The sequence below is a fragment of the Benincasa hispida genome, chromosome 7 (assembly GCF_009727055.1).
Source record: "Benincasa hispida cultivar B227 chromosome 7, ASM972705v1, whole genome shotgun sequence".
NCBI classification, from domain to species: Eukaryota; Viridiplantae; Streptophyta; class Magnoliopsida; order Cucurbitales; family Cucurbitaceae; genus Benincasa; species Benincasa hispida.
The window spans coordinates 45,369,401-45,386,996 of record NC_052355.1 but is presented as its reverse complement, the minus strand read 5'-3'; the positions used below and the strand labels follow the sequence as shown (position 1 = coordinate 45,386,996).

Sequence of the window (17,596 nt, the reverse complement as noted above, 5' to 3'; positions counted from 1 at the left end):
ATTTACCAAGTTTTGCCATGTACCTACTGATCATACTTGTAGCATAGGACAGATCTGGTCTGGTTGAAGTCATTAGGTACATCAGAGATCCCACTGCTTGGGAACAAGGAACAACCTTCATATGGTTTATGTGATCTTCATCTGAACTTTTTGGACTGTTTGCAGTGAGAGCTTGAAATGAGGTGCAAGTGGAGTGTCAACTGGTTTAACACCTTTCGTTTTGAACCTCTGCAATATTTTTCCACAATATTTTGATTGACTAACATGTAATTTGTCATGTCTTCTATCTCTTTCAATCTCAATGCCTAGAATTATTCTAGATTCCCCTAGGTCTTTCATATCAAACTCTTTCTTTAGGAGCATCTTAACTTACCCCAACTCTTCTTTGGAACTCCTGGCCGGTAGCATATCATCTACATAAAGGAGTAGATAAACAGGTTCCTTGAAACTTTTAGAGTTTGTATACACACACCAATCATAGGAACTTCTCTTGAATCCCATTTTGGAGATTACTTCATCAAATCTTTCATACCAACACCTTGGTGACTGCTTAAGCCCATAGATAGACTTGTTTAGTAGACACACCAAGTCTTCTTCTCCTTTCTTCACATACCCTTGAGGTTGCTTCATGTAAATAGTTTCATTCAACAGTCCATGTAAAAAGGTTGTCTTCACATCCAATTAGTCTAACTTCAAGTTCTTTTGAACAACTAAGAAGAGAAGTAGCCTACTGGATGTGTGTTTCACCACTGGAGAGAAGACTTCAATGTAATCAATACCTTCCTTTTGTGTGAACCCCTTAGCAACTAGCCTTGCCTTGAACCTAGAGTTTTGTACCCCTGTAATTTCTTCTTTAAATTTATAAATCCACTTACATGAAATAGGTTTGTTCCCTTTAGGCAAAGGTACTAGTCTCTAAGTATCATTTTGGTTGAGGGACTTCATTTCATCATTCATTGCCTCAATCCACTGTCTAGCATCAGGGCTGTTTGTTGATTCCTTAAAACTGGTGGGTTCATTGTTGCTTAATGAAATGACAGTACTTAAAGCAACACTAGCAAAATCATATTCTTGATATCTTACCAATGGCACAATAGTTCTTCTAGTTTTGTCTCTTGCTAATGAGTAATCCTGTAAGTCTCCATGTGTCTCTACTTGTTCACTTGGCATAAGTTCTCTAGTCTCAGCAGTTTCATCACCTTCAACTTCTAGATTTTGAGAAGAAGAAGAAGCTCCTTGATCATTTTGAGGCTCCACCTCAAACCTTGTGCTACTAGTCTTTGACATAGATATTGATGGTTGCTCGGACATCATAAACATTTCATTTTCTTTGAACACAACATCTCTACTATTAACACATCTCTTCTCAGTAGGTTTTAACTTACCTTGGCTTTGATGCACATAGCCTACACATCCAAACACCTTCAAGTATTCCAGCTTGGGAGGTTGTTCTGTACACCTTTCTTCTAAAGTTTTCAACTCTATGGACTGATGTGGGCACCTATTTAGAGTGTAGATTGTGTAGGAAACAGCTTCAACCCAATACTTCTCAGGCAAAAGTGCATTGGACAGCTGACATCTAACCCTTTCAAGCACTGTTCTGTTCAATCTTTCAGCTACTCCATTTTGTTGAGGTGTATACCTCATTGTTCTGTGCCTCACAATGTCATTCTCCCTACAAAACAAGTTTAATTCCTCTCCACAAAACTCTAAGCCATTGTCAGTTCTTAAGTGTTTAATATGTTTAGAGGTTTGCTTTTCAATCAAGGTCTTCCATTCTTTGAATCTACTAAACACTTCTTCTCTGGTTTTTAGAAAGTAAACCCAACTCTTCCTTAAGTAATCATCTACAAAGGAAAGAAAGTACCTCGTTCCACTTAGAGATGAAGAGTGAGCTGGCCCCCATAAGTCTGAATGAATATGATATTGAGGTAGGAAATTTCCAATGAATTAAATCTTTTTAATGATTTCTTATGAGTCCTTGGTACTCGAAGAAGTGTGAAACTCGTGAATCCATGCTCTTTTTCTATTATTTCTTTCTGCGCTATTCTAGTATCTCCTTAGAGGTGTGTTGTCCTTTAGGGAAGCCTTGCTTTGTTGCTTTTCCAAGTACGCAATGTCCACAAAATTTCAAGTTGTCTTCAACACCTTTAGGAAGAATCCCTATTTTGAGAGAACTTACAGCCTCCTCACACTAATATGAGATAGCCTCTTGTGCCATAGCTCATCTTCTGTGAGTTCTTCATCAATTGCCATCAAGGCCGAATGTGCCATTTGCACATCCTTAATGACATATAAGCCATTAAATTTGGTCGCCACCAATACTACTTTTGAGTCTTTAATTATTTCAAAGGCGCCTCTTACACCTCTATACTCAAAGCCAATAGAATCAAACATCCCCAATGATAGGAGATTTCTCTTCAATGTAGGAACATGCCTCACATTCTTAATCAACTTCACTGAACCATCTTATATCTTCAAGGATATATACCCTATTCCAACAGCCCTACAGGTATTGTTATTTCCCATATAGATCAACCCTCCATTCCACTTCTTGTAGGTATAAAACCACCCTTAGATAGTGTCATATGAACTGAACAACCAGAATCTATCACCTAGTCTTGAATCTCCATAGAATTCTGCCCTTCACACTCTTCAGTTGCAACCAAGGCATCTGAATACACAAGGGAATTCTCCCCCACAACAGCCTCAGTCTGTTTTCCTCCCTTGTTCAGCCAAGCCCTGCAAGTTCAACTTCCTCTTCAAGGCATAGCAATCCTTCTTCATGTGTCCCATTTTGTGGCAAAAATGACACTTGATCTTGGACTTGTCATCATCATTCTGTTTCCCCTTCCCATTGTTCTTTGTTTTCCCCTTTGAAACAAGCCTTCTCTTCCTTGTTGATCTTTCTTGCTCATTTGTAACTCTAGTTCTTTGACTCTTATTCCTGAAATGATTGCTTCTGTAGTGATTCTTGTTCTACCGTACTTCATGGCTGTCTTGACATCTTTAAATGATTCTGGTAAAGAGTTAAGTAATATGAAAGCCTAATTTTCTTCCCCAATATTGTCTTCTATTGATCTGAATTCTGAAGACAGTCTCTTGAACTCGTTCAAATTATTAGTGAGGGACTTTACAGCATCCATCTTGTATGTGAAAAATCTTTCCCTCAAGAAAGCTTTGTTAGGCAGGTCTTTGTTGAGATAAATCTCATTCAATTTGTTCCTGAGGGCATAAGCAGTAGGTTGGTCAACAATCTGCCTTAAAACACTATCTGTAACATTCAAGACAATGGTTCCATAACCATTTTCCTCGATTGTCTCTTTCTCTGCATCGGTGAGTGTTTCAGGGTATTTTGCAAGATCTGTGATGGCCAATAGTACCTTTTACTATCCCAGAACTGCCTTGATCTTCGCTCTCTATAGTTCAAATTCTGTCTTTCCATCAAATTTCTCGATTTCATACCTGGTTATAGTCATTCTTGAACTTCAAGATTGACTTATATGATTTCGAAGTATGCAAGAATTCAAATCTTGGATCTGTCTTGAACTGTTCTCTAAGCTCTGATACCACTTGTTGTCCCAGATAACTAAGATCTTCTTGTTTGCAGTCACAAACTACTCAGAATTAATGGTCAAATACACTTCACAACTTGGGGGAGGCTGTATGCTTAAAGCTTCAAAACTCTTATGTCATTTACCTAATGGAAACTCAATCGTATAGACGAAGCTCCAAAAAACTAGACGATAGTTCAATTATGTAAACGATATTGAGAAGCACTAAACAATAGTTGTGTAGAACTAAATGATTGTATAGGTGACAGCTGAAGAGCTAAACGATCGTATAGACGATGAGATGCAGAGGTAAACGATCGTGTACACGATGTGATAGGAATTAAACGATCATGTAAACGATACTTAAGTAAATGTTAAACGGTCGTAGAGTAAAAAAGAAAGAACACAAGAGTTTAAGTGGTTCGGCCAAAGTCCTACATCCACTATGCAAATCGGGAGGGTCTCTTTTATTACTTCTTCTTCAAACTTATTACAGAATGAATGCATTGCTCTCTCTCTTTCGTTATTCTCACATTCGTTTTCTTTTTATACACAGGCACTCATGGTCAACGAAAAAGCTCTGATAGTTACAACAACATAACAAAAAGAACACGACAACATTCAACTGCCTGTAATCTTTATTTCTTGTCTTCGGTTCTTTCTGTAACAAGCATGAATAACGTGATTGAATGCCAAGATCAACACCACAGTTTGTGAACTTTAACGTATTGTCCTCCCTTATTAGATTATAATACTTTTATTAGAGTCCCAACTTGATTTTTAACCACAGTAATAAAATGATTGAAAGTTGTTATAGTAATGCTTTTCAACTTAAGAGGATAAATCCAAGAAAATTGATTAAAGTAATCTAGAAAGTGCACATAATACCTATACCCCTTAGTGGTCGTAATGAGAGCAGAATCCTATAGATTTGAGTGAATTAATTCAAAAGGAGCAGTAGTATGAGATTTAGATACTGAAAAAGGAAGAGCATGAGATTTACCCAACTTACAAGTGTTAGCTCTCAAATAGAGCTATTATTCTTAGCTTAATTTAGGCTCGTTAATGGATTTTATGTATTTATTGTCTTATTTTGTAGGTATCATGCACTGAGAAGGTAGAACCAAGAAATCAGTGTCAAACAGGATTGATTTGAAGCAATTTGGAGGTGATTTGAGCTGTCAGGCTTCAAAACAGTGAAAATTACGAAACCGCCACTATCACAGGGTTGCAACGCTAGCCTGACGCTCTATCCTGATGCTCTAAGGAAAAATGTGCAGTGTTGTAACGCTATCTGCGACGTTGCAACACTCCAAAGATGCACAACGCTAGCGTTGTAACGCTGTTTTCAACGTTGCGACGCTGCGATTTTTCCTATAAATATATCTCTTCAGCCCTATGTCAAAATATGCTGAATTTGGGAGGCCAAATTGATGGAGGCCAAAGTAAAACTCGGTCCTTCGTCCATTCCCTTCAATTTTTGGTATCTTTATGTTAGTTTCGCTTTTTATTTTGGGTTGTAATCAATGGAACGGATGTGTTTAGATTTGTCTATGAATTGAGAGGTAATTTCTATCTAGTTTCTTTGCACAAGAGCCCTGTGTTTAATTTCTTGAAGGTTTCTTGATTAATTTAACTGCAATCTTGTGAATTCTTTGGTTGGATTTGTTTTAATCTTAATGGATTTTTTTGAGTATGTGCTTGTTGCTTACGCAGAACCAATCTTCTCAGTCTGACACAGCCAAGAATGGGCTCAAAGACCATATGTTAGAGATGTTGGAGATTTTGAACCAATTCTACCACCAAAGGTAGCAAGTGTAGGTCGACGTCAAACCGTCCGGATACCTTCAATTGGAGAAGAGCTGTGACAAATACATAGGTGTACACAATGTGGTCAGAGAGGACATAACAAGAAAACGTGCAGACAAACATTGATAACACCTGACACTGGCCCATCTAGACTAAACAATATATAATTTTCGCTTTGTTTTTTTCTATACATCATCAATTATACTATACAATATGTAATTTTAGCACCAATTATACTATACAATATGTAATTTTAGCACAAATTTATCTAAACAATCGCTTAGTTATTTATTTGCGTAGCTATTTATTTGTTTAGTTAAATGTACAACACCAATTGTATTCTACAAATTTAGCACAAATTTATCTAAACAATCGTATAACAAAATCTAAACGATCGCATAACAGATATCTAAACGATCGCATAACAAATATCTAAACGATCGCATAACAGATATCTAAACGATGGCATAAACATATATCTAAACGATCGCGTAATAGTTAGCCAAATGATCGTATAACAAAAACTAAACAATCGCATAATAGATATCTAAACGACCGTATAACAAAAACTAAACGATCACATAATAGTTAGCTAAACAATCGCATAACAGATGTCTAAACGACCGCGTAATAGTTAGCTAAATGATCGCTTAGTATTCTCTATACGATCGCTTAGTAATCTCTATTCGATCGCTTAGTAATATCTAAACGCTCGCTTAATATTCTCTAAACGCTCGTTTAGTATTCTCTCAACGTTCAGGAAATGAACGAAATGGAGGGAGACCCTATCGTTGTAAAATATTCGTAGAGACGCGCGTTCACCAAACGGTCTGAAGACTTTTTAAAAGCTATAAAGGTCCGTGGTAGAAAAGTTTTTAAGAATAAGTCATTGGTAGAAAAGATTTTAGGTTTTGGATCATTTTGTGAAATTTTACTGTGATGATAAAGACTGCAATATTTAGATTGCTCTTTCCTCTATTATTTCAACTGTACATCGTAAACAATTTTTTCAAAGCAAGAAGAAAGCCCTAGAATAAGGAAGGGTGGAAAGACCATATTATAAAATACACATGGCAGAGACTAATTGAATATTTGTAAAACAGAAAGAATATTCTAATCATCAAATTTGTTAAATAACCCAATTAGAGACTGCTTGACGTGTCCATTGGGCCAATTTGGTGCATTTTGTCCAACTCCTTCGCCCGTTAAAAAAACAATAAATTAAAGAGTTCTTTTGTGCAAACGACCTTTTTTCAAGTGTTTTTATGTTTTTAACCCTATCTCACAAACATACGAAATCTAACTTTATGCTTACGTCAGATGAATTTTTCAGTCCGACAATGGTTTGTCCCTAACTCGAAATCATGTTTTAAGTGATATGACTTATCCCTCACTCAAGGCGATGTCGGATCGAAAAATGTGAAAAAGATGACGTCGTGCTAGCCCATGACATCAAGTAAGAGATGGACTGAGAAGTTCATCCCTAATCCGATGTCACTTAAAATGTTGATAGTGTACTCTAATATAAGGATACGGTTAATTTCATATGTTTATAGGGGCGAGTCAAAAAGAAAAGATAAGGGCATCCGGAAAAGAAAGAGAGAGAGAGAGAGAAGGAAGAAGAAGGAGGAGGAGGGGGGGAAAAACTCATAAATTAATGGCGGTGTTAAATTGGAAGGTTGATGATCTTTCCACTTTGCTGGAAACATAATTCAAAATTAGCCTTGTTCCTCGAGAAAGTTGATAGCAATAAGTGGCCCTTTATTTTGTAGTGAGTTCCCTCCTCTAGCCTTCCACTTTTTGACTTTTGTCATAATTATATTTATACTTTGTCCACCACTGACTTAATTTAACACACATCCTTCTTCCCTGCCTTCCCAACTTCTCTTCAATTTTGCAGTATCATGCCAGGGCCCGATACATGAGGTAAGCTTACAAAATTCTCTCCATATCTTCTCTTTGTCTTATCCCAACCACACCACCACCCCCCCCAAATCAAAGTTTTTCAAGTTGAAGCTGTTACAATTTCACAGGGTTTTTCAGCACTTTCTTCTGTTTAACTGAGAAGGATAATCAGAGAGTCAGATTTTCTATGTTCTTTTACTTAACTGGTTGCTGTTCTGTTCAAAATCCAGGGGCATTAGAGAAGAGAAGCCAAGGTAGAGGGATGAATGCACACCAACAACAAAACACATTCCATTCAAATCATATTTATGTTTGTTACATCAAAAATCAGGTAAGGAACAGAAATAAAAAATGCTGATTCTATACCTCTGCACACCGAAAGTAAAAAAAAAAAAAAAAAAGTATATAGGAAACCATCCCAACTGGTTATCCTCTACCTGTTTTCATCAGTTTTTTTTTTTTTTTAAATCTCTTTTTTGTTTTCTGCTTCCCTCGATCGCACTTTTTGTTGGAGGGCAATAAGCAATGCGGCCAAAGCAATGCTTACTTTCTGAATAGAATGTCTACAAATGTATCTAGAAGTTATATACATGTGGGAAATCAAGCTACAAAAACTGGGACACCAAAAAATCACATATTGCAAGAAACTGGAAAGGTGAAAAGAAAAAAATGACACACCAAGCACACTGGTTCGGATGTTACTAGAGAAAACCCCACCTAGGGAAACAAAAGAAAAAAAGAATGTGGAACACGCGGTTATATGTGTCCCGATGTGTCCGAATGCTCCATAACATTCTAGACACTAGTCATGGAATGCAGATATCAACATGCCACTATGAAAAATTTAGGCCGGAATGGCTGCAAACCAATGGAATATAATATAAAGAAAGAAGAAAAAGAGAGAGAGAGACTGAATTTTGAACCTAGACAATACAGACTCTGTATGTGGGATGATTAGAGAGGTTTTATAGACTTTGGAGAAGGGCTCTTTTGCAGGGTGGTGGTTGTGAAGGATTAACACTAGGGTTAAGGGAAGGTGACTCCACTCCCAGTGTTTTAAGAAGAAAACTCCTTTCCTGAAAAAGAAAACAAAACAAACCAAATTAGAGGTACATAAAACGCCGAGCGGCACACACATTACAAATACTAATTCCCAAAATAAAATCATTTTTATTAGTTACAATTCCATTTTATATTTGTTCAAGAAGAAAAAATCTAGCAAAGAAAGCCCAGCTTGGATAACAAAGCGTTTTTAATGAAATGGGGAAAGAAGTTTGGCTATTTCTTTTTTAAATAATTTTCCGCGAGTTTCTAGACTAGCTTCTATGCACGACGACTTATAGGACAACCTACCTAGCCCTACAACATTTACGTGTCAAGGAAACCTGTAGGATAAAATCTTAGGTAGGTAGCCACCATAGATTGAATCCATAACCTTTTAACCCTTTATCAAGGCATGTCCCTAGTTTGATAGTAGTTTGGCTATCAAAATTTATTTGCTGCTAACATGATATTCTTTTTATCCAAGAGACCATACTCTGATATTCAGTGTTTGTTCTCCATAAAACTCAGTTTAACTTCCTCATCACTATACCTGAAGAAGTCTTAGTACTTTTAATTCCAGATGAAAAGAGAAAGCCCGAGATTTATCTAGCTTAGTCCTACATGTCTACATTATAGTTTGATTTGATCCATGTAATCCATGTAACCTAGACTATCTTCATTTGCTACTTTTTCCTAGTTTGCAACCGTTATCAATCTGAACCACTTCAAGAAAAGAACTACATTTCTTTTAGGTAAAAACTAAAGTTTTGGCAGAAAATTTTTGAACTACAGCAAATTATCACGAACTATCATGAGTGTAAATGAATCCTCAAACTTTCAAATTTTGAAATTTTGTCCCTTATGCTCACTTTCTATCCCAATTCCTACCTCTCTCTCTCTCCCTTCCTTCTGAAGCCTTTCTAAGACTAGGATGCTGCAGTAAACTGTAAACTGCAAAACGTCTCGACGTTGTCCACTATCAAAGTTTCTCGCATGTAATACTTTCTCTCCACGAATTGGATACTACGTACCAGCAGAAAACCAATCGATTTATTGGATGGGAAGAAATGGAACAATGAAGGGAAGGGAGAGAGAAAAAGTAGCGAGATGGAGAATGGAGAAAGTGAGGAAAGATGAGAATCAAAGAAGGTAAAAGGATCCAATTATTTCATTTATGAAAAGTTGAGGGTTTAAATTTAAAGATATAGTTCATCAGTTCAATTTTCTCACTTATGAGAAGTTGAGGGTTTAATTTCTACCACTAAAAGTCCCTACCTTGCACATTGTTTCCCCTACTCATGGATTTTATAATCCATAAAATTCAGATCCCTTCTGACAGTTTATCAATTGTGAGCACGAAGATTAACAACCAAGTTCCATAATATATACATAGAGATAGACTTCACTTGAATGCTAATTGCTAAATACTAATCACAACCTGACTATTTATGAATTTGACTTGTAAAGAACTGTGGTATGCTTCTACGATTGCAAATAATATTAAGGTTTTAAATTTTAATCGAAATCCACATCTCATAGAGGAAGGTTTAGGCCTAAGACACTGCAATTTCTAACTAGCAGATTTCTTAAGCCCTCAATAAGATCTCAAGTTTTTTCTGAAGTTATACAAACATTGTTTATTACTGAAGCTGCTTTTTTTTCAATATGGAAACAATCACTTGACTGATTTTATTCTACAAGTGCGGTAAAACAAAATGTAAAGGTCACTTACACTTTCAGAGAATTGTGGGCTGGGAATTCCTGCTGCCAAGGATCTAAAAAGTGGAATTACATGCATGGGGGAGCTGAATTCCGAGCTTGAAAAGGAAGAGCCAATGGATTCAATTTTTCGCTCATTGCAACACTTGAAAGCCTCTGCTGTAGTAAAACATTGCATCTTAGCAGCATATCATCATGAGAAAGATCAATGGCCTCTATAACCAATGTGAGAACTTATTCATTACCTCGCTCCAGGTTTGTCTTTGAAAGTATTTCTTTCGCAGATTCACCGATGTTATTTTGCTCTCCGGTGCAAGTTGATCCGGATTCAAATTTAGGTTCCTGATGACGAGTCCCTATCTCAGGTTGGCTTTGATCTAGTTTTTCCTCCACTGTTTGGGATACTAGTGTTGATCCAGTACTGTATTCTGAACTGCCAGGAGATTCGTGGAGATTGGGTTCTCTGCAGGACGTTTCGTTGATCAGGCCACAAATAATAAGTAATTTAAATTTGAGAAATTATAGCAAGCATAATTTTGTTACCTCCATTGGCTACCATCATTGCTACTCCTTAAATCCTCCACTGAACCCTTAGTGTCTTCCATTTGAAGGTCCATATCCGGAGTTACATTTTTGGGCATGTCATTTTCTTTGCTTCGACTGAGGAAATCTTGGAGAATCTGATTCATATTTAATGGACATCACAGAACAAGAAACTACTAAATAAATGAATCTATCAAACATCATATACGAAAATAATATGCAGAATAGTCAAGAATTAATAGGATGTGAAGTTTCCAATTTTGGAGCATGGAGTTACCAGCAATACATAATTCAGGATATCCATTTTTTTATGATGATCTACTTGCCATGTCTAATAAAAAAATAGAATTTATTTGTTTAGTTGAGTTGAGGGAGACACGGAATAAAAATGTGTCCCACTGTACTCTTACTTGGCTATCTGCCATTATGAACATGGCAGCTAACTATTACAAAGCACGTATAACAGCATTGTTGATAGACAAAGTACCTTCCAAGCATTTTCTAGACTTTGATCTGTATTCTCTGAGTTAACCTTCAATGCGAGTGAACTGAGTAATTCTGCTTGTTGTGTTAAAGCAGTTACCTTCGGATCATCCTTCTTGATAAAGGTTCCTTGACTCTTGTTACCTTGAGCTGCTTGTGGTGGAGAAATGAAGAGGTTAATCCATTATCATGAGCCCAAAAGTAAAACCAAATGAAGCCACAACAAACAGAACCTACAAAGGAGTAACTAGTAGACTTGTTTCCATTGGCTAAATTTTAAGGAAGTTATATTCCTTGTCTCTGTGATGTGTCTCCGGTTTTAACAAAATGATTAGGAAGTTGCTGCTTTTAAGTGACTTACTAGTATTTAGACCCTCGGCATTGTCAACATTATTCTCAATCAGTACTGTAAATGGAGCTCTCAGCTGCTGATCCATTGCGAAGCATGGCCTTTTTGATCCATCCTCAAGCAAGCAACCTTCCGTTGGATGAGATATGTGTGCTCTCCTATATGGTTATTTTCAGGATAATCAATTATTTTCTGTGTGCACTTTCTCCTTCACATTTCTATTTAGACATATTGTATACGAACTTTACCTTATCCTCTTTACTGGCTGAGAAGTTTCGGAAGAAACATCATTACTCCCCTTATGAAATAGAACCCTTTTATTGTTGTGATTGATGAATGAACTTGAGTTCTCTTTTGATAATGCTTCATATTTCGCTCTCTTTTTACACAGGGTGGTAAACCGGTTTTTCACCGCATTGTCCGTCCTACATAAGCCAAATCACATATAAATGTTTAGTAAAATTTGCAGCAAAATTGAACTGCAATAAGTGAACTCGAAAGTTCTATACCTGCCTGACACCACCTTTGCTATTTCTGTCCATCTATTTCCAAATATTTTCTGTGCCTGTAGACCAGGCTAATTTATTAGATATAGGGGCATCCAATGACGTGGGAATGCTCAAAAGTTTGAACACATATTGACCGTTTGGCTACTTTAACTTTTAAGAGACCACAGCATGTGCTAATATTTGCTAATCCGAGGCATTTTAACATTATCGATCAAACATTCAAATTCACTCGTATAACTAAGAGAGTAATAAAATGACATTTACAGTAGAGTTGAAGCTTATAAGAAAGTGATTACAAACAATATTTAAATCTCTATTCTGGATTCTCCACTATTGCAAGTTTGCAAGTGGGGGGAATAATCACCTCGCATAGAAGCAAATCCTCTTCTGGAGACCATCCCCCTTTCTTAAAATCAGAATTCAAGTACGTGTACCATCTGAAATGTAATTCCCATAGGCCATTCACATGAGTGAAACTCGATCAACCCAGAAGAAAACAAGAACTGTTTGAATCAGTTTTGTTACCATGTTTCTCATCATTTTCAATTACCTTCTTCTGCACTGTCTTGTTGTCTTATCCTTGAATTTGGATGCAATGATTGCCCAACTGCGCAATTGATTCCATCAACAATCAATCAAAGTTTCAGTAAACTAAATTAGATTAACAAAAAAGAAGATAAACAACAGAGTCAACGACTGCGAGGTTCATACTTTTCTGTTCCATGTTGGTTAATCTGCTCTCTAAGAATATCATCCTCCTGAAACTCCAATAACCCACATCAGAAATCACACCAGAAGGATCTATAAACAAGGAGACCAATCTACGAAACTATGAAGAAAAAGAGAAACAGAGAGGAAAACCTGTTGAGTCCACGAAACGATGTGTCTTTCCTTCTTCTTGGAATCTTCAGTAGCGAGCTTCTTCTTGGTGTCCTGCATTTGCTTTTATTAATTACAATAAACTGTATCTCTTAGGCGCTCCTCCCCTTTTATTGAAACCCACTTGCATGCTAAAGGCAAGCCTTTCTATAGCATATTAAAAAAGGGGGATAGGAAACTGCAAAGTCCCCAAAAAAGGAACACTTCCCTCTTCCCTTTTCTTTAATCCTTACGGATAGAGGACACTGTTGGGTTCAAAACGGAACAGCAATTTCAAGTCGAAAGCGATGCTGAACCTGAAAGCTCTCTATCAAATAAACCCTATGCAATATCGAAATCGCCTCGGATTCTAACCTTTTTTTTCCCCTTTCTCTCTCTTACCACTTCAATTTCTTCACAATATAGCTAGTATCTGCGTTTAAACAAACAGAGCCTCCATGGATTCCGAGGGCAAAGGAACAGAGAGAACAAAGAATCATTCATGAATCCAATCCAATTCGAATAACAACCAGAGATTGAGGAGTCTGAAACAAAAGAATCAGTGTGATTAGTAGTAATCTTGTTGGTGAAATAGGTAGATCTAGTAATGGAAGAGAAATGGAAGGGTGGAGTGAGGAGGGTGAGAGAGATTTAAAAGATGAAGGATATGAGACGAGACAAAGAAATGTCTCTGTTTGAATCTCTCTCTGGAAGGAACAAGGAACTTGGGATTTAAAATTGAAGAAAATAGAGATAAGGGGGAAAAAAGAAAAAAAATAATAAAAAAAAAATTGAAATTGAAACAACGGACTCATGGATGAGTGCGCGGGTATGAAGGGAAGTTTGAAAAAGAACGCTGAATTCCATGTGGGGGATAGGATGGTGGAGTCGACTATACCCACATTTCACTGACAAACCCCTTTTTTTTCCAATTTCTTTTTAAATTTTTATATTGAAATATACCATTTTAATCTCTATATATTAATTTATGTATTTTTAATTAAAAAATGGTTATGTATTAACATTTTTTATATTTAAAAAGGTCCTTTTTTACTTTTTAAAATGTAAATACATTTTTCACATTTGCTTACATAAAAACTATTATTATTATTTGACCAATTTTGATAAAAATTAACTTTGAAGAACTCGATTTAAATTTTATTGAAAGTACACTTATTAAAATTGATCAACCTTTAAAAAAAAATAAAACAAACAAACTTCAAAATATAGAAACCAAGATGATATAACATATATTTTAGATTAAAATATCATTTTAGTCTCTGTACTTTGAGATTTATTCAATTTTAGTTCATACATTTTTAAATGTCCAAATTTAATCTATGTAATTTAAGTAAATATTAATTTTTATCGAAAGTGATTAAATAATAATAATAATTTTCATAAAAAGAAATATAACATGTGAATATGTTTTCAAAATTTATGGTAAAAATATAAGGACTAAAGTTTTAAAGATAATAATTTAAAAAATCCACATTAAACTAGCAGTATGGATTGAATTTAAGATTTATTAAAAATATAAGAATTAAAATTACACGTTTAAAATATATAAACTAAAATTGAATGAACTTCAAAGTATGTGAATCGAAATGATATTTTAATTTATATTTTATATATATATGTATGTATGTATGTATGTATCATGTATGTATGTATATATACACATGCATGCATGGATGACACATGTGTTTCAAGACTGAATATCTTCATGCTTATTGGTCAGTTTCTTTCCTTTTCAATTAAAATCTGAATAATGTTTCTTTACATTATTAATAATTAAAAAAAAAAAAAAAGTTGATAATTTTGGAAGTAGCATGATTCACCTTCCTTCAAAGGCTCTTTTTTCATTTTTCTTTTCTTCTCTTTTTCGGATTTTACTTTTTAATATTTTATTCTTCTTTAATTTAGTTGTTTAAGTTGATTAGATAAAATTTGAAATTTAAGAATTTTTTTCTCTATCCAGTTTGGCAGTTGTCTACCTTGTAATGGTTAAAAAACAATTGTCTTTATTATTTTTTTAAAAAAATTAAATATAAAAATGCCTTTGATATAAAAGAATTAAGAAATTATATTTCATTTTTAAAAATATATAATTCGATCCCCTGACACTTTTTAGATTTGTTGGGAGAATCTAAATGGAAATTGGATTTACTTTGCATTTTTTTCCTCCATACAAAATTATTACCATTGGATCGAGTCCGTTAAAAATAAGAAGAGTGTGGATATATAATATATCGGCTAAATTATATCAAACATCACTCAATTTTGTATTTCATGTCAAAAATATCATCTAACTTTTAAAAGTTCCAAAAATACCTTTAAACTTCTAAATGAGAAAATTCAAATATATTTTTTAAATGAAATTTAACGATTTTCATCCAAAACTAACGGTAGGGATATTTTTTAACTATTTGAAAGATTAAGAGTATTTTTTAAATTTTTTAGAGTTCAAAGTTATTTTTGACATAGAGTACAAAGTTCATGATACTTTTTATAATTTAGCCTAACATATTTATCAAAATAAGTTTTCTAACCTTCCATAAATATATATATTTTATCCAAACTCCTTGCTCTCTCTCATTTTTCTCACGCTCACTCTATACTCTCCCTCTAATTTTTCGTTCTTTTTTCTCGCTCTCGCTCCTTACTACTCTGACTCATTTTTAAAGATTTAAATTAAAGGGAGAACAGGCAGAAAGGAAGAAGAGAAGCATTGGTATGATAAAAATACATTTTTGATTCCCGAGTATTGATTTTAGTTTCATTTGGTTCCTAAGTTTTAAAATGCTTTTTAGTCTTTAAGCTTTGAGTTTGGTTCCAATTTAATCCTTAAGATTCAAAATATTACTATTTTAATATCTGAGTTTTTTTTAAAAAAAAAATTGATCCCTAGATTTTAAGATTTACATTTTTAACTTTTAACTAAATACTCGCTTTGGTGTTTTGCTTTGATGTCTATTGATTAATTTTAAATAATTATGAAGTGAAAATATAAAATTAATTTTGATAGTGATGAAAAAGAAGTGAAACATAATTAATTATAATTTTTAAATTTTTTTTAAATTAATTAATAAATATTAACATTAGAGTCTGAAAGTGAGTATCTAATGAAAATTTGGGTCAAGTGTAGATATTGAAGAAAAATTTACATAAAAAAATCCATTTTAAAGGCCCAAAATGGCAAATGATCCAAATTTTGAAAAAGATATCAAATGTCACTTTACTGATGTCATGATCTTGTGAATTTACAATATTGTCCTTCTTTTATTGATTTTTTTCTTCTTTCTTCTCTGGCTCATTTCTTTTTTCTTTTTTTTTTTCCTTTTCCTCTTCTTTTCTCCCTCTCTAGACGTCGTCTCTTCTTCTCCAATCTCTTTCCTCTGCGCATTTTCTTCTTTTTACTCTGGCTCATTTCTTTTTTTTCTTTTTTATTTCTCCGCTTCCTTTCTCCCTCTCTAGACGTCGTCTCTTCTTCTCTGATCTCTTTCCTCTACGCATTTTCTTCTTCTTCTCTGGCATGACGAGTTCACACGGGCAGCTCCAACATGACCAACTGAGGTGAACAACAACAAGAGCGAGAGAGCATAGTGATTTTGTGTGAGAAAAGGAGGAGCGATACCAGTGAGAGGGAGATCAACAAAAGCGAGACAAGCGAGAGCGAAACCGACGAGAGTGAGACATGCAAGAGGGGGAAGAAGACGACTTATTGTTCCATGGATGTTCGCAAATGGATCATCAACGAGACCAACAGGAGTGAGACTGACGAGAGAGAGATGGGCAAGAGCGAAACCGGCGAGACTGGGACCGGAGAGAGTGAGACGGGCGAGAGGGAGAAGAAGACGACTCATTATTCCATGGATGTTCGCAAATGAATCATCAGCGAAAGCGAATGCTTTTCTGCATGCGTGCAAGTATATTTTGGTAATTTTACCCAAATTTGACATCAGCAAAGGGTCATTCGACATTTTTACAAAAATTGGATTATTTGACATTGTTTGCCCAATTTTTTGGTCATCTATACAATTTTTCCAATATTGAAACCAAGTGATCAAATAAAAATAAAACTCAAATTTCAATGGTAAAATTATAATATTTTAAAACTCATAAACTAAATTGGAATAAACTCAAAATTTAAGGATTAAAGATGTAATATTTTGAAAATTAGAAACCAGATTGAAATTAAATTCAAAACTCAAAGAATAAAAAAGATTTTTTTTATTCTTCTTTTAGAGGGAAGAGAGAGAACACGGGCGAATGGAGAAGGAAAAAGTAATAATAATAGAATATTTGCCGATGCAAACAAAATGTCATATACCTTAGTTTCAAAAAGTATGTCAAATCTCATTTTTGATCTAATATTTTGGATTAATTATACAGATAATGCTCTCCTTTTTTTTTAATACAATAAAGTTGGATATGGAGATTTGAACCTTCAATCTCAAGAGAAATACAGTAAATATCAATTATCCGCTTATCGCCGACTACTTTAACAAATTACTCATTACAAATAAATGGCAAAAGCTTCCGGTACCAACTTAAATAAAAAGAAAAAAAATCAATTACAAGTTTCATCACTAGGGACTTTCAAGTTTGTGTATATTTGGTCCCTAAACTTTCAAAACTATGTAATATCTCATTGAATTTTCAACTTTGTTTTTATTAGATTTTTTTTTTAATTTTCAATTTTGTATGTAATAGTTCTTGACTTTCAATTTTGTATCTCTTTTTTTTTTAAAAAAAAATAAATGTATCTAATAGATATTTGATATATTTTTTTTTGAAAAAAAAAAAAAGTTGATAATTGA

At 34.5% G+C, this 17,596-nt stretch overlaps 1 protein-coding gene and 1 long non-coding RNA gene across 4 annotated transcripts; one reads left to right on the top strand and one right to left on the bottom strand.

Moving 5' to 3' along the window:
* Positions 1–7,140: 7,140 nt before the first annotated feature.
* LOC120081843 lies at positions 7,141–11,412 on the top strand. 2 transcript variants are annotated; one of them, XR_005482964.1, is made up of 5 exons: positions 7,141–7,289; positions 7,499–7,599; positions 10,053–10,257; positions 10,397–10,531; positions 11,154–11,412. It is a non-coding gene; the product is annotated as an uncharacterized LOC120081843 (long non-coding RNA). The 2 variants fall into 2 exon arrangements; XR_005482963.1 differs by having other exon boundaries at positions 10,053–10,286.
* LOC120081842 (transcription factor MYB124) lies at positions 7,536–13,564 on the bottom strand. Of its 2 annotated transcripts, none has more exons than XM_039037017.1 (12): positions 12,777–13,564; positions 12,627–12,673; positions 12,466–12,522; positions 12,280–12,352; positions 11,916–11,971; positions 11,655–11,831; positions 11,419–11,564; positions 11,062–11,207; positions 10,575–10,711; positions 10,277–10,494; positions 10,045–10,190; positions 7,536–8,344 (listed from the first exon to the last, which is right to left on the bottom strand). In XM_039037017.1, exons 1-12 carry the CDS (start codon positions 12,852–12,854, stop codon positions 8,234–8,236), a joined length of 1,392 nt encoding a protein of 463 aa, XP_038892945.1. In that variant the 5' UTR covers positions 12,855–13,564; the 3' UTR covers positions 7,536–8,233. The 2 variants fall into 2 exon arrangements, with proteins under 2 accessions (XP_038892945.1, XP_038892946.1); XM_039037018.1 differs by having other exon boundaries at positions 10,045–10,187; positions 12,777–13,559.
* Positions 13,565–17,596: the final 4,032 nt, after the last annotated feature.

Excerpts from the sequence above, each read along its gene's own strand:
- LOC120081842 (XM_039037017.1), bottom strand. The coding sequence starts at position 12,854 with ATGCAGGACACCAAGAAGAAGCTCGCTACTGAAGATTCCAAGAAGAAG. Across the intron at positions 12,353-12,465 it reads ACAAGACAGTGCAGAAGAAG|ATGGTACACGTACTTGAATT; the intron begins GTAATTGAAAAT and ends ATTACATTTCAG. Across the intron at positions 11,832-11,915 it reads GCAAAGGTGGTGTCAGGCAG|GACGGACAATGCGGTGAAAA; the intron begins GTATAGAACTTT and ends TGGCTTATGTAG.